This window comes from Piliocolobus tephrosceles, chromosome 1, assembly GCF_002776525.5.
Source record: "Piliocolobus tephrosceles isolate RC106 chromosome 1, ASM277652v3, whole genome shotgun sequence".
In the NCBI taxonomy this organism is placed as follows: Eukaryota; Metazoa; Chordata; class Mammalia; order Primates; family Cercopithecidae; genus Piliocolobus; species Piliocolobus tephrosceles.
Genome location: NC_045434.1, coordinates 30,398,625 through 30,415,183, shown reverse-complemented (window position 1 = coordinate 30,415,183; position 16,559 = coordinate 30,398,625). Strand labels below are relative to the sequence as shown.

Here is a 16,559-nt window from a genome sequence, read left to right as displayed (position 1 = left end):
TTTTTTTTTGAGACGGAGTCTTGCTCTGTCGCCCAGGCTGGAGTGCAGTGGCACAATCTCAGTTCACTGCAAACTCCACCTCCTGGGTTCACGCCATTCTCCTGCCTCAGCCTCCTGAGCAGTGGGGACTACAGGTGCCTGCCACCTCGCCTGGCTAATTTTTTGTATTTTTAGTAGAGACGGGGTTTCACCGTGTTAGCTAGAATGCTCTCGATCTCCTGACCTCGTGATCCGCCCACCTGGGCCTCCCAAAGTGTTGGGATTACAGGCATGAGCCACCACGCCCGGCCGGCAATACAGGCTCTTTCTTCAATGGAATTTTAGTTGATCTGGTCATTACTTTGAAATGCCTCTGATGTATTTTAAAATGATTTTTGTAATTTATCTTTTTTTCCTAGTTGTTGTAGTGGGGGTGATGGCTGTTACTCTCTACTATATCCTATTTGGAAGTAGAAGTCTTTTGCACAGTTCTTTCAAACAACCTTTTTATTATAAAATAAAACTCAAATACAGAGAGCCACACAAAACAAATGTATAGTTTAAGAGTTATTATCAGGAAAGCCGCCTTGTAAACACCACCCAAGCCAAGAAAAAGAACTTTGCATGCCACTCCAGAGTGCAATGTGTCCTTTTCCAGTCTCTATCTTCTCCTCTCCACAAATAACCATTATCCTGACTTTTAACAGTTATCACTTCCTTGTGTTTATCGTTTTATCACTCAAGTGTCATCCCTAGACACTTCAGTCTTACTTAACATTACATTTAGAAAAATTTTCATTAATATTTATTTAAAAATAGGGGTCTTGCTGTGTTGACCAGGCTCAAACTCCTGGCCTCAAGCAATCCTCTCACCTCAGCCCCCCAAAGCACTGGGATTACAGGTGAGTCACTGTGCCTGGCTGAGACTTAAATAAATAAATAAATAAATAAAAATAAAATTAAAAAAGGGCTGAGTGTGGTGGCTCATACCTGTAATCCCAGCACTTTGGAAGCCTAAGGCTGGAGGACTGCTTGAGGCCACGAGTTTGAGTTCAAGACCTACCTGGTCAACACAGAGAGACCTTATCTCTATAAAAAAATTGGAAAAAAAAATTAGCCAGTCATGGTGGTGTTCACTTGCAGTCCCAGTTGCTTGGGAGGCTGAGGCAGGGATTGCTTGAGACAGTTGTGAGCTATTATTGCACCACTGCACTCCAGCCTGGGTGACAGAGTGAGACACTGTCTCTAAAAAAATTAGAGTCCCTTATTATCTACAGGTTTTCCCTCCATTCCTTTTCCTCCCTGCAATTCATCTGTTTTAGAACCTAGAGTGTATGACAATTTTCCCCATAATATGGATTTGGTTGACTGTACATTCATAGTGCAGTTCAATCTGTTGCTCTGTCCTTTTTATGTTGGGCAAACTGGTAGTTGGATCTAGAACTTTGATCAGACTATGTTTGGTTCCTTTAACAAGACTATAGAAGGTGGTATGTTAGCAGCTGTTTATCAATGTCTAGATACACTAATTTGCTGAGTGTTTCAAAATGATAATATTCTATCACTTATTTTATTTTATTGGGATAATTTTATAAAGAAACAATCCTTTTATCTACTATTTGGTTACTCAATTGATATAATAATATAGTTCATATAAGAAAGGCAGGATATATGCTCTCTTCTTCCACTTTATTTACATGTTTTGAGATAATAAATTTGTTCCCTATGATCTTCCAAAGGCAATAATAATTAGTCTTAAAAAATTTAACATTAAGAACTCATAGATTTAAGTGTATTTATTGGATTTCAGTCTATTGCAATTATCCCTTTTAAAGCTGAAATTATCTTTGGTCAGTGGGAACATCTTCAAGTTGGCTGAGCCTTTTTGACTCTTAGCAGTCTCTGACAGCTTGCTTGCTATTTGGTATGACAAGAGGGCACAGACTCATCTGCACATTTCCTGTTCTAAACCTAGAATCAGACATTTTTCCAAAGCTCTGGTTTAAGTGGGAAATAAAATTTCAAGATACAATCTGGAAGCAGAGATGTTCACTGACACTTTATTTCTAGGCTTTCTCAGTTGATAAGCTAGAATATATAGAAATTTTTTCAAAAGAAGAATTTAGTTCACATTCATACTCAGGACTACAAGATACTTTATTTAACTTCTATTTTACAACCTTTTCTTCTTCTACCTCCACACTCTGGTTTTCAAGGACAAAGGAGAGAACAGAATTAGAATAATCCACACTCATTTCCTTTATTCTACATTTATACACATAGCAGAATAGCAATATTATCACTAATATCCCTTAGAACAATTAAAATTCCTTTTTGCATACCTCTTCTTTGTACTACATTTAGTAGTACATAGGATTGAGTACATAGCTAGAGCTCAATCAAGGATTGAGTACATAGCTAGAGCATGCTACACTCTCTCCCTTTTATGTTTTTATTTTTTATTTTTTTTGAGACAGAGTCTGGCTCTGTCGCCCGGGCTGGAGTGCAGTGGCCGGATCTCAGCTCACTGCAAGCTCCGCCTCCCAGGTTCACGCCATTCTCCTGCCTCAGCCTCCCAAGTAGCTGAGACTACAGGCGCCCGCCACCTCGCCTGGCTAGTTTTTTGTATTTTTTAGTAGAGACGGGGTTTCACCATGTTAGCCAGGATGGTCTTGATCTCCTGACCTCGTGATCCGCCCGTCTCGGCCTCCCAAAGTGCTGGGATTACAGGTGTGAACCATGTGGTCCAGCCCTTCTGTCAATGTCTTTCTAGTAATTTTGTCTGAAGTTTGTTCTCCTACAGGGCTCAAGAGAACAAGATTCCCTAATCTCTTACATGTTGATAATGTAAGAGTTTAATGTAAGAGTTCACAGTTGTCTGTGCCCTTTGTACTTCAAAGTCAGTTTCTCAAGGTATAAAATCTTTGGCTCACATTTTTCTTGAATATCTAAAACATGCCATTCTATTTTCTTCTGGCATGAAGTACTACTTTTAAAAAGCCAGATGATAATCTAAGTTTCTTTCCTTATAAGTAACATGTACTTTTTTGTAGATACCTAAATAATTTTTTCTTTAAGATGCAGTCATGTTATTGCATATGTCTTGGTGTTCTGGGTCAATAGTTGAAGGATATAATGTATTCTTTCAAAAAAGTTTCAATTTTTTTTAATTACAGGAAAGTAATTTTGAATTACAGTTCTTAATATTCGTTCTGTTTTGTCGCTTTGGTTTTCTTCTTTAAGGACTGCTATGACCTGTATAATAGATTTTTACCTATTTTCAATATTTGTTGCTATCTCTCAAATGCTCTCTTGATATTTTTCTATTTATTTATTTATTTTCTATTTATATATTTATTTATTTATTTATTTTGGTCTTGATGACCAGGGTGGAGCTCAATGGCGCGATCTCGGCTCACTGCAACCTCCACCTCCTGAGTTCAAGCCTCCCAAGCAGCTGGGATTACAGGTACCTGCCACCACATCCGGCTAATTCTGTATTTTTCGTAGAGACGGGGTTTCACCATGTTAGTCAGGCTGGTCTTGAACTCCTGACCTCAGGTCCTCCACCCCCCTTCAGCCTCCCAAAATGCTGGGATTACAGGCATGAGCCACTGTGCCCGCCCTTGATTTCTTTTTGACCTTAAAATATTTCCTCTTTTTGACTTCTATTTGTCTTACGGCATTATCTGTTTTGCTTATTCTCCTTTCATCTTCATTCTGAAATGATTTTTCCTTTCATTTCTAATACTTTTCTGAGTTCTGTCACTTCACTTCTGAATTTTTCTACTTCTGATTTCTGTAGTTTCATATATTGTATCATTTCCTTAATGTCTTTTATCACATTTTGAAACAGTTAAGGTTTTGATGTGTAGGTGTGTCTTTCTAGTGTGCTTTTACTGTCTGTGGAGATGTTATTCTGCTGCTTATTCTCTCTTCTTATATTAACTTTGTATGGAATCTAATCTCAATATTTTGCTATTTCATTTTTACATGAAGTGAGTTTTCCTGAACTTTTAGGAATAAGGGTGAGTGGTTTGGTTTGTAATAGTTTTTCTAACTTTGTGGAGCTCCTTCTTTCTTTAAAGTAGTATTAAAAAATATAGTGCCTTGCCTTCAGAGATTATTACTTAAATTTTTTTATTTTTAATTTTTGTGTATATTTTTATGGGGTATATGAGATGTTTTGATACATGTATGCAATGTGAAATAATCACATCATAAAGAATGGGGTATCCTTAAATTTTTTTTTTTTTTTTTCCGAGACAGGGTCTCACTCTATTACCCTGGCTGGGGTGCAGTGGAGCGATCATGGCTCACTGTAGCCTTGACCTCCCAGCAATCCTCTCACCTCAGCCTCCTGAGTAACTGGGACCACAGGCATGTGCCACTACACCTGGCTAATTTTTTTATTTTTTGGAGAGACAAGGTCTCACTGTGTTGTGCATGCTAGTTTTGAAATCCTGGACTCAAGCAACCCTCCCACCTAGGCCTCCCAAAATGTTGGGATTATGGGTGTGAGCCACAGCGCCTAGCCCAGTGATTTACTATTCCCTGCCTTACTTTTGTCTTGGCTTTCTCTTTTCAAGGAAAACAAAGGCATCTGTTGCCCTCGTCCTGCTTAATTTTGATTCTACTCCCAGAAGTTTCTCCTCAGTGTAGAGTCCTGACCTGGAAGGTTATCCTGGCTGGTCAGTTTTGAGAGTTCCGAGGGACTAGATGGCTCTAACCCAGCTGGTTCCCAACCAGGTGTTATTTTTTTCCCCTTCATCCCCCCTTTCTCATCCCCTAGGTAACATCTGGCAATGTTTGGAGATATTTTTGGTTATCACAACCAGGCATGTGCTTCTGATACTTAGTTGGTAGAGGCTATGGATGCTGTTAAACATCCTACAATGCACAGGACAGTCCCCTACAACAAAGAATTGTCTGACTCAGAACGCCAGTAGTGCTGAGGCTGAGAAACCTTCTTCTAAATCCTTCAGGTCTTATTGAGGTCTTGCACTTACACTCTCTGGCAGTGGACAAAACTGGTCCTAGTTTCAGTTGCTGATAAATTTTCCCCTTGTGATTTCTTGTGACTATGTATTAGCTAGTTTGAGGTTCTTTTGTTCTTAGATCTGTCAGACATCCAATTGCTTCTTTCTGATTTCTCCTGAAGATACTAATACCATGCAGGTCTTGTGGCTAATAGTAGTTTGTCTTTGCCCATTTGTGTTTTGGAGTTTGTGAGGATATCCTTTCCTTTAGTTTTGTCTTTAATTTTGTTCACAGGTTCTGATTTTTAAATTGTGGTAAAATACACATAATATAACATAAAATTTACCATCTTAACCATGTTTTAACTGTTTAGTAGTGTTAAGTTTATTCACATTGTTGTGTAACTCCAATCTCCAGAACTAGTACATAGGTTTTTAGCTTTGCTATCTATTACTCTATCTGTTTTTACGTGGGTATTTGGAGATATTAAAAAACTATGCCATCACTGCTGCTAACCTCCTGTACTGAGTTTTGAAAGTGAAAAAATCTTGACAGAGAGATAAAAGTGAACTGGCATAGCTTTCAAGAGTTATCTTCTATTTTATCTGTACTGACAACAGTTAAACTTTTCAACATATACTAGTTGGGACATAAACTAGTAAATGCTACCTCAAAAATTTTAGAGTCATGACTCATTTCTTTTTAAGAAGTAAGGATGAAATATATGTTCTTATCAGTAATCATAGCAAATGAGACTCTAAAATCTAATGACGAAAAGCTGACAGAAGAAATTAAGAACAAAATCTGTTCCACCAAAATTAACTATTTGTACACTAGTATAAAGTGACTATGGCAGCCCACCTAGATTTCCCTAAGCATACTTCAATGATTAATGAGAGTCTATATATAAAATACTTTAAGCTTTTTATTAGATGTCCTATACAAAGTATTATTACTTAATCATTTCTCTGAGGGAAGTCTGAGTAGAGTCATGCATTAAGTACACTCCAGGTAGATTCGGGAAAAAAATCAGAACAGATTTCACAAGTGGTATGCTTGATATATATAGAATGTAATCTGAAATACATTTCTAACATTTCAGTGTTAAGTATAATCAACGTGGCAGTTGGAAAACTCAGGTTATGTGCCCCAAAGCATAGGCAACAAAAGCAAAAAAAGTAAGATTATGTCAAACTAAAAGGCTTCTGCATGGCAAAGGAAACAATCAACAGAGTGAAGAGACAATCTACAGAGTGGGAGAACATATTTGCAAACCATACATCTCATAAAAGGTTAATACTGAAAATATATAGGGAACTTAAACAACTCAACAGCAAGAAAACAAACAATCTAATTTAAAAATGGACAAAGGACCTGAACAGATATTTTTCAAAAGAACACATACAAATGGCTAAGTATATGAGAAAATGCTCAATATCACTGATCATCAGGGAAATGCAAATTAAAATCACAAAGAAATATCATGTCACATCTGTTAGAATGGCTACTATATAAAAAAAGAAAGATAACAAATATTGGCAAGAATATGGAGAAAAGGAAACCCTTGCACTCTATTGATGAGAATGTAAACTAGTATAGCCATTACAGAAAACAGTATAGAGGTTCCTCGAAAAATTAAAAATACAACTATCATATGATCCAGTAATCCCACTACTAAGTATATTCAATGGAAATAAGTATGTTGAAGATACCTGTACTTTCATATTCATTGCAGCATTATTTACAATAGACAAGATATGAAGTTAAGCTAAATGTACCTCAACAGATGAATGGATACAGAAAATATGGCATATATGAATAGAATACTATTCAGTCTTAAAAAAGAAAGAAATCCTGGCATTTGTGATGGCATGGATAAACCTGGAGGACATTAAGTGAAACAAGCTAAACATAGACAAATATTGCATGATCTCACTTATATAAGGAATCTAAAAAAGTTGAACTCATGGAAGTAGAGAGTAGAATGGTGGTTACCAGGGGCTGGCAAGGTGAGGGGCAGTGAGGAAATCTTGGTAAATGAATACAAAATTTCAGTTAGAGAGAAGGAATAAATTCAAGGACTCTAATGTACAACATAGTAACTATAGTTAATAACAATGTATTATACACTTGAAAGTAGATTTTAAGTGTTCTCACCACAAATAAATCATAAGTATGTGAGGCAATGAATATGTTAATTAGCTTGATTTAGCCATTCCACCAGCTATACATATTTCAAAACATCATGCTGTACACTATGAATATATACAATTTTTGTTAATTAAAAAAAAACTTTTTTTTAGATCTTTCATTTTCCTAGACTTTAAGATCAACTAAAGACTTTTTCCTGAAAGCCTATGGGAAAGCCACTGAATAGTGGATCCTCCAATGTCCTAAATTCAGCTGCACTTGTTTCTTTTCTTTTTTTTTTCCTGGATACAGGGTCTCACTTTGTACCCAGGCGGGAGTGCAGTGGCATGATCTCAGCTCACTGCAGCCTCAACTTCCTGGGCTCAAGTGATCCTCTCGCCTCAGCCCCACAAGTAGCTGGGACTACAGGCATGCACCGCCATGCCCGGCTAATTTTTTTTTTTTTTTTTTTTTTTATCTCACCATGTTGCCTAGGCTGATCTTGAACTCCTGAGCTCAAGCAATCCACCTGCCTTGGCGTTCCAAAGTGCTAGGATTACAGGTGTGAGCCACCATGCCCGGCCTGTATTTGTTTCTTTTAAAGAGCTCTATGTTCTTTAAAATAAAAATACAGAAAATGACTTAAAAAAAAAATCACCTCTCAACAATGTTGAGGCAAGACACGCCATCCTGGCCACCCACAGCATAGAGAAAGCCTCCAAGTACTGCTACACCAACACTTGTCCTGCAGGTGCTTGTAGGGGCCACATCACTGCTCCACTGGTTTGTTTTGGGGTCATACCTGAAAAGAACATACCAGGAGGAGAGTTCGTATTACACAAAGGATGCTTGGCTATGTTTACATATTCTAAATCCATGGATTTATACGATATATATTCTTTCCCCTAAGTATGGGCTGATTAATAACAACTAAAACATTTGAAAATCTGGTTTGTGTTTTTATTTTTTGAAATTTATGTATGAATATATTTTCTTTTTAAAAAATCAGAATATTATTGATAAAGCTAAATCCCTCCTTGAGTTCCACCTGAATTCTGGTCTCTTCCCATTTTGATTTGGCATATATCCTTCAAGACTTTTCAGTAAAATATATATAGGTATATATGTATCCACATATGTATTTCTTTATATGCAAGCATGTTTTCTTCACATAAATAATACCACACAGTAGGCACTGCTTTTTCCCTCAACATTTTTTGAAATCTATGCTAATATAGCTCCAGATTTTTCTTTTTAATTATTTTACTAGTATATGTGTTATACATTATTTAATTATATTCCTACTGATATACCCCTTAGGCTGTTTCTGCTATTTTGCAATTAAAAACAATGTTCATCCTTGTACATTTCTCTTTGTGTGAATGGGTGATAGGTAGAATTACTGTAGCAAATAGTATGCTTAATTTTTTTTTTTTTTTTTTTGTGAGATGGAGTCTGGCTCTGTTGCACAGGCTGGGGTACAGTGGCACAATCTTGGCTCACTGCACGCTCCGCCTCCTGGGTTCACGCCATTCTCCTGCCTCAGCCTCCTGAGTAGCTGGGACTACAGGCGCCTGCCACAACATCCGGCTCATTTTTTTGTATTTTTAGTAGAGATGGGGTTTCACCATGTTAGCCAGGATTGTCTTGATCTCCTCACCTCGTGATCCACCCACCTTGGCCTCCCAAAGAGCTGGGATTACAAGTGTAAGCCACCGTGCCCAGCCGAGTATGCTTAATTTTTAAAAATACTATCAAATTGCTCTTTTTGTAGTTATATCTTCTTTTTTCAATTTCATTGATTTCTTTTGTTTGTTGGGTTTTATTGCTTTTTTAGTAATGATTTAAAAGCATGATTCATTTATTTTGTATCTTTCTTATTTCCAAATGCATGTAAGTTATATTAATGTATCTAAGCTAAAATTCATGTAAATTTCCCTCTGGGTACCACCTTAGTTGCATTCTATCCATTTTGATATACATAGGCTAAATTGTTAAAGTATAAACATTTAGCTATTTCTACTCTTATTTCTTTAACCCATCGATTTTTTTTAACTGTGATGTGTTCTTTTTTTTCCCCCCATAAGTTATTGTGGTATTGGGGTACACGTGGTATTTAGTTACATGAGTAAGTTCTTTAGTGGTGATTTATGAGATTTTAGTGCATGCATCAGTATACATGGCACCATATTTGTAATCTTTTATCCCTCAACCCCTCCCACTCTTACCCCCAAGTCCCCAAAGTACATTGTATCATTCTTATGCCTTTGAGTCCTCATAGCTTAGCTCCCACATATCAGTGAGAACATACGATGTTTGGTTTTCCATTCTGAGTTGCGTCGCTTAGAATAACAGTCTCTAATCTCATCCAGGTCACTGCAAATGCTGTTAATTCATTCCTTTTTATGGCTGCATAGTATTCCATCATCTATATACACCACAGTTTCTTTATCCACTCATTGATTGATGGGCATTTGGTTTGCTTCCATGATTTTGCAATTGTGAACTGGGCTGCTAGAAACGTGCGTGTACAAGTATCATTTTTGATTAATGACTTCTTTTCCTCTGGGTAGATACCCAGTAGTGGGATTACTGGATCAAATGGCAGTTCTACTTTTAGTTCTTTAAGGAATCTCTGCACTGTTTTCCATAGTGGCTGTACTAGTTTACATTGCCACCAGCACTGTAGAAGTGTTCCCTGTTCACAGCATCCATGCCAACATCTACTGGTTTTTGATTTTTTTATTATGGCCATCCTTGCAGGAGTAAGGTGGTATCACATTGTGGTTCTCATTTGCATTTCCCTGATCATTGTGATGTTGAGCATTTTTTCATGTTTGTTGGCAATATGTATATCTTCTTTTGAGAACTGTTTATTCATGTCCTAAGCCCACTTTTTGATAGGATTTTTTTTTCTCACCGACTTGAGTTCATTGTAGATTCCAGATATTAGTTGTTTTTCAGATGTATAGATTGCGAAGATTTTCTCACACTCTGTGGGTTGTCTGTTTACTCTGTTGACTGTTCCTTTTGCCATGCAACAGCTCTTCAGTTTAATTAGGTCCCAGCTATTTATCTTTTGTTTTTATTGCATTTGCTTTTGGGTTTCTGGTCATGAAATCCTTGCCTAAGCCAATATCAAGAAGGGTTTTTCCAATGTTATCTTCTAGAATTTTTACAGTTTCAGGTCTTAGGGTTTAAGTCCTTAATCCATCTTGAGTTGATTTTTGTATAATGTGAGAGATGAGGATCCAGTTTCGTTTCCTTATATGTGGCTAGCTAATTATCCCAGCACCATTTGTTGAAAAGAGTGTTCTTGCCCCTCTTTATGTTTTTCTTTTTTTTTTTTTTTTTGAGATGGAGTCTCACTCTGTTGCCCAGGCTGGAGTGCAGTGGCCGGATCTCAGCTCACTGCAAGCTCTGCCTCCCGGGTTCCCGCCATTCTCCTGCCTCAGCCTCCCGAGTAGCTGGGACTACAGGCGCCCGCCACCTCGCCCGGCTAGTTTTTTGTATTTTTTTTTAGTAGAGACGGGGTTTCACCATGTTAGCCAGGATGGTCTCGATCTCCTGACCTCGTGATCCACCCGTCTCGGCCTCCCAAAGTGCTGGGATTACAGGCTTGAGCCACCGCGCCCGGCCTTTTATGTTTTTCTTTGCTTTGTTGAAGATCAGTTGGCTGTTAAGTATTTGGGTTTATTTCTGGGTTCTCTATTCTGTTCCATTGGTCTATGTGCCTATTTTTATACCAGTACCACACTGTTTTGGTGACTATGACTCTATAGTATAGTTTGAAATTAGGTAGTGTGATGCCTCCAGATTTGTTCTTTTTGTTTAGTATTGCTTTGGCTATGTGGGCTCTTTTTTGGTTCCATATGATCTTTATAACGTTTTTTTTTTTTTTTTTAATTCTGCGAAGAATGATGGTGGTATTCTGATGGTGATTGCACTGAATTTATAGATTGCTTTGGCAATATTTTCACAATATTGATTCTACCCATCCATAAGCATGGGATGTATTTCCATTTGTTTGTGGCATCTATGATTTCTTTCTGCACTGTTTTGTAGTTTTTCTTGTAGAAGTCTTTCGACTCCTTTGTTAGGTATATTCCTGAGTATTTTATTTATTTTTTTGCAGCTATTGTAAAAAAAAGTTAAGTTCTTGATTTCATTCTCCGCTTGGTTGCTGTTGGTGTATAGAAGAGCTACTGATTTTTGTACATTAATCTTATATCCGGAAACTTCGCTGAATTATTTTATCAGTTATAGGAGCTTTCTAGAGGAGTCCTTAGGATTTTCATGGTAAACGATCATATCATCAGCAAACAGTGACAATATGATTTCCTCTTTACTGATCTGGATGCCTTTTATTTCTTTCTCTTGTCTGACTGCTCTGGCCAAGACTTCCAGTACTATGTTGAAGAGGAGTGGTGAGAGTGGGCATCCTTGTCTTTTCCCCATGCTCACAGGAAATGCTTTCAACTTTTCCCCACTCAGTATGTTGTCTGTGGGTTTGTTACAGATGGCTTTTATTGCATTAAATTATGTCCCTTGTATGCCAATTTTGTTGAGAGTTTTAATCATAAAGGGATGCTGAGTTTTGTCAAATGCTTTTTTTGCATCTATTGACATGATCATGTGATTTTTGTTTTTAATTCTGTTTATGTGGTGTATCACATTTATTGACTTGCATATGTTAAACCATCCCTGTATCCTTGGCATGAAACACATTTGATCATGGTGGATTATCTTTTTGATATGATGTTGGATTCGGTTAGCTAGTATTCTGTTAAGGATTTTAGCATCTATGCTCATCAAGGATATCAGTCTTTAGTTTTCTTTTTTGGTTATGTCCTTTCCTGGTTTTGGTATTAGGGTGATGCTAGCTTCACAGAATGAATTATGAATTATTAGGGAGGGTTCCTTCTTTCTCTATCTTGTGGAATAGTGTCAAAAGGATTGGTACCAATTCTTCTTTGAATGTCTGGTAGAATTCTGCTGTGAATCCGTCTGCTCCTGGACTTTTTTTTGTTGTAATTTTTAAATTACCACTTCAATCTTGCTGCTTATTATTGGTGTGTTCAGGGTATCTAATTCTTCCTGATTTAAGATAGGAGGGTTGCATTTTTCCAGGAATTTATTCATCTCTCCTAGGTTTTCTAGTTTATATGTGTAAACTTGTTTATAGTAGCCTTGAATGATCTTTGGTATTTCAGTCATGTCAGTTGTTTTTTTTTTTTTTTTTTTAATTTATGTAATAGTATATATACATTCTTTTTATTTATTTATTTATTTTTTTATATTTTATTTTATTTTTTTATTATACTTTAAGTTCTAGGGTACATGTGCATAACGTGCAGGTTACATATGTATACATGTGCCATGTTGGTGTGCTGCACCCATCAACTCGTCAGCACCCATCAATTCATCATTTATATCAGGTATAACTCCCCAATGCAATCCCTCCCCCCTCCCCCCTCCCCATGATAGGCCCCAGTGTGTGATGTTCCCCTTCCCGAGTCCAAGTGAGCTCATTGTTCAGTTCCCACCTATGAGTGAGAACATGCGGTGTTTGGTTTTCTCTTCTTGTGATAATTTGCTAAGAATGATGGTTTCCAGCTGCATCCATGTCTCTACAAAGGACGCAAACTCATCCTTTTTTATGGCTGCATAGTATTCCATGGTGTATATGTGCCACATTTTCTTAATCCAGTCTGTCACAGATGGACATTTGGGTTGATTCCAAGTCTTTGCTATTGTGAATAGTGCCGCAATAAACATACGTGTGCATGTGTCTTTGTAGTAGCATAATTTATAATCCTTTGGGTATATACCCAGTAGTGGGATGGCTGGGTCATATGGTACATCTAGTTCTAGATCCTTGAGGAATCGCCATACTGTTTTCCATAATGGTTGAACTAGTTTACAATCCCACCAACAGTGTAAAAGTGTTCCTATTTCTCCACATCCTCTCCAACACCTGTTGTTTCCTGATTTTTTAATGATTGCCATTCTAACTGGTGTGAGATGGTATCTCATTGTGGTTTTGATTTGCATTTCTCTGATGGCCAGTGATGATGAGCATTTTTTCATGTGTCTGTTGGCTGTATGAATGTCTTCTTTTGAGAAATGTCTGTTCATATCCTTTCCCCACTTTTGGATGGGGTTGTTTGTTTTTTTCTTGTATATTTGTTTGAGTTCTTTGTAGATTCTGGAAATTAGCCCTTTGTCAGATGAGTAGATTGCAAAAATTTTCTCCCATTCTGTAGGTTGCCTGTTCACTCTGATGGTAGTTTCTTTTGCTGTGCAGAAGCTCTTTAGTTTAATGAGATCCCATTTGTCAATTTTGGCTTTTGCTGCCGTTGCTTTTGGTGTTTTAGACATGAAGTCCTTGCCCATGCCTATGTCCTGAATGGTACTACCTAGATTTTCTTCTAGGGTTTTTATGGTATTAGGTCTAACATTTAAGTCTCTAATCCATCTTGAATTAATCTTCGTATAAGGAGTAAGGAAAGGATCCAGTTTCAGCTTTCTACTTATGGCTAGCCAATTTTCCCAGCACCATTTATTAAATAGGGAATCCTTTCCCCATTTCTTGTTTTTCTCAGGTTTGTCAAAGATCAGATGGTTGTAGATGTGTGGCATTATTTCTGAAGGCTCCGTTCTGTTCCATTGGTCTATATCTCTGTTTTGGTACCAGTACCATGCTGTTTTGGTTACTGTAGCCTTGTAGTATAGTTTGAAGTCGGGTAGCGTGACGCCTCCGGCTTTGTCCTTTTGACTTAGGATTGTCTTGGCAATACGGGCTCTTTTTTGGTTCCATATGAACTTTAAAGCAGTTTTTTCCAATTCGGTGAAGAAACTCATTGGTAGCTTGATGGGGATGGCATTGAATCTATAAATAACCTTGGGCAGTATGGCCATTTTCACAATATTGATTCTGCCTATCCATGAGCATGGTATGTTCTTCCATTTGTTTGTGTCCTCTTTGATTTCACTGAGCAGTGGTTTGTAGTTCTCCTTGAAGAGGTCCTTTACATCCCTTGTAAGTTGGATTCCTAGGTATTTTATTCTCTTTGAAGCAATTGTGAATGGAAGTTCATTCCTGATTTGGCTCTCTGCTTGTCTGTTACTGGTGTATAAGAATGCTTGTGATTTTTGCACATTAATTTTGTATCCTGAGACTTTGCTGAAGTTGCTTATCAGCTTAAGAAGATTTTGGGCTGAGACGATGGGGTTTTCTAAATACACAATCATGTCATCTGCAAACAGGGACAATTTGACTTCCTCTTTTCCTAACTGAATACCCTTGATTTCTTTCTCTTGCCTGATTGCCCTAGCCAGAACTTCCAACACTATGTTGAATAGGAGTGGTGAGAGAGGGCATCCCTGTCTTGTGCCAGTTTTCAAAGGGAATTTTTCCAGTTTTTGCCCATTCAGTATGATATTAGCTGTGGGTTTGTCATAAATAGCTCTTATTATTTTGAGGTACGTTCCATCAATACCGAATTTGTTGAGCGTTTTTAGCATGAAGGGCTGTTGAATTTTGTCAAAAGCCTTTTCTGCATCTATTGAGATAATCATGTGGTTCTTGTCTTTGGTTCTGTTGATATGCTGGATTACGTTGATTGATTTGCGAATGTTGAACCAGCCTTGCATCCCAGGGATGAAGCCCACTTGATCATGGTGGATAAGCTTTTTGATGTGCTGCTGAATCCGGTTTGCCAGTATTTTATTGAGGATTTTTGCATCGATGTTCATCAGGGAGATTGGTCTAAAATTCTCTTTTTTTGTTGTGTCTCTGCCAGGCTTTGGTATCAGGATGATGTTGGCCTCATAAAATGAGTTAGGGAGGATTCCCTCTTTTTCTATTGATTGGAATAGTTTCAGAAGGAATGGTACCAGCTCCTCCTTGTACCTCTGGTAGAATTCAGCTGTGAATCCATCTGGTCCTGGGCTTTTTTTGGTGGGTAGGCTATTAATTGTTGCCTCAATTTCAGAGGCTGCTATTGGTCTATTCAGGGATTCAACTTCTTCCTGGTTTAGTCTTGGAAGAGTGTACGTGTCCAGGAAATTATCCATTTCTTCTAGATTTTCTAGTTGATTTGCGTAGAGGTGTTTATAGTATTCTCTGATGGTAGTTTGTATTTCTGTGGGGTCGGTGGTGATATCCCCTTTATCATTTTTTATTGCGTCTGTTTGATTCCTCTCTCTTTTCTTCTTTATTAGCCTTGCTAGCGGTCTGTCAATTTTGTTGATCTTTTCAAAAAACCAACTCCTGGATTCATTGATTTTTTGGAGGGTTTTTTGTGTCTCTATCTCCTTCAGTTCTGCTCTGATCTTAGTTATTTCTTGCCTTCTGCTAGCTTTTGAATGTGTTTGCTCTTGCCTCTCTAGTTCTTTTAATTGTGATGTTAGAGTGTCAATTTTAGATCTTTCCTGCTTTCTCTTGTGGGCACTTAGTGCTATAAATTTCCCTCTACACACTGCTTTAAATGTGTCCCAGAGATTCTGGTATGTTGTATCTTTGTTCTCATTGGATTCAAAGAACATCTTTATTTCTGCTTTCATTTCGTTATGTACCCAGTAGTCATTCAGGAGCAGGTTGTTCAGTTTCCATGTAGTTGAGCGGTTTTGATTGAGTTTCTTAGTCCTGAGTTCTAGTTTGATTGCACTGTGGTCAGAGAGACAGTTTGTTATAATTTCTGTTCTTTTACATTTGCTGAGGAGTGCTTTACTTCCAATTATGTGGTCAATTTTGGAATAAGTGTGATGTGGTGCTGAGAAGAATGTATATTCTGTTGACTTGGGGTGGAGAGTTCTATAGATGTCTATTAGGTCCGCTTGGTGCAGAGATGAGTTCAATTCCTGGATATCCTTGTTAACTTTCTGTCTCGTTGATCTGTCTAATGTTGACAGTGGAGTGTTGAAGTCTCCCATTATTATTGTATGGGAGTCTAAGTCTCTTTGTAAGTCTCTAAGGACTTGCTTTATGAATCTGGGTGCTCCTGTATTAGGTGCATATATATTTAGGATAGTTAGCTCTTCCTGTTGGATTGATCCCTTTACCATTATGTAATGGCCTTCTTTGTCTCTTTTGATCTTTGATGGTTTAAAGTCTGTTTTATCAGAGACTAGGATTGCAACCCCTGCTTTTTTTTGTTCTCCATTTGCTTGGTAGATCTTCCTCCATCCTTTTATTTTGAGCCTATGTATGTCTCTGCATGTGAGATGGGTCTCCTGAAGACAGCAGACTGATGGGTCTTGACTCTTTATCCAGTTTGCCAGTCTGTGTCTTTTTATTGGAGCATTTAGTCCATTGACATTTAAGGTTAATATTGTTATGTGTGAACTTGATCCTGCCATTATGATATTAACTGGTTATTTTGCTCATTAGTTGATGCAGTTTCTTCCTAGGCTCGATGATCTTTACATTTTGGCATGTTGTTGCAATGGCTGGTACCGGTTGTTCC

The 16,559-nt window shown here is 37.6% G+C and overlaps 1 protein-coding gene across 3 annotated transcripts in view; it reads right to left on the bottom strand.

Annotated features, from left to right (window-relative positions):
* KLHL20 (kelch like family member 20) overlaps window positions 1-16,559 on the bottom strand; it is a 73,235-nt gene that overhangs the window by 13,122 nt on the left and 43,554 nt on the right. For all 3 annotated transcript variants that reach the window (XM_023207183.1, XM_023207182.1, XM_023207184.1), the window contains one exon: window positions 7,748-7,891. In XM_023207183.1, coding sequence (XP_023062951.1) covers window positions 7,748-7,891 — 144 coding nt within the window. The remainder of the gene's footprint in view (window positions 1-7,747; window positions 7,892-16,559) is intronic.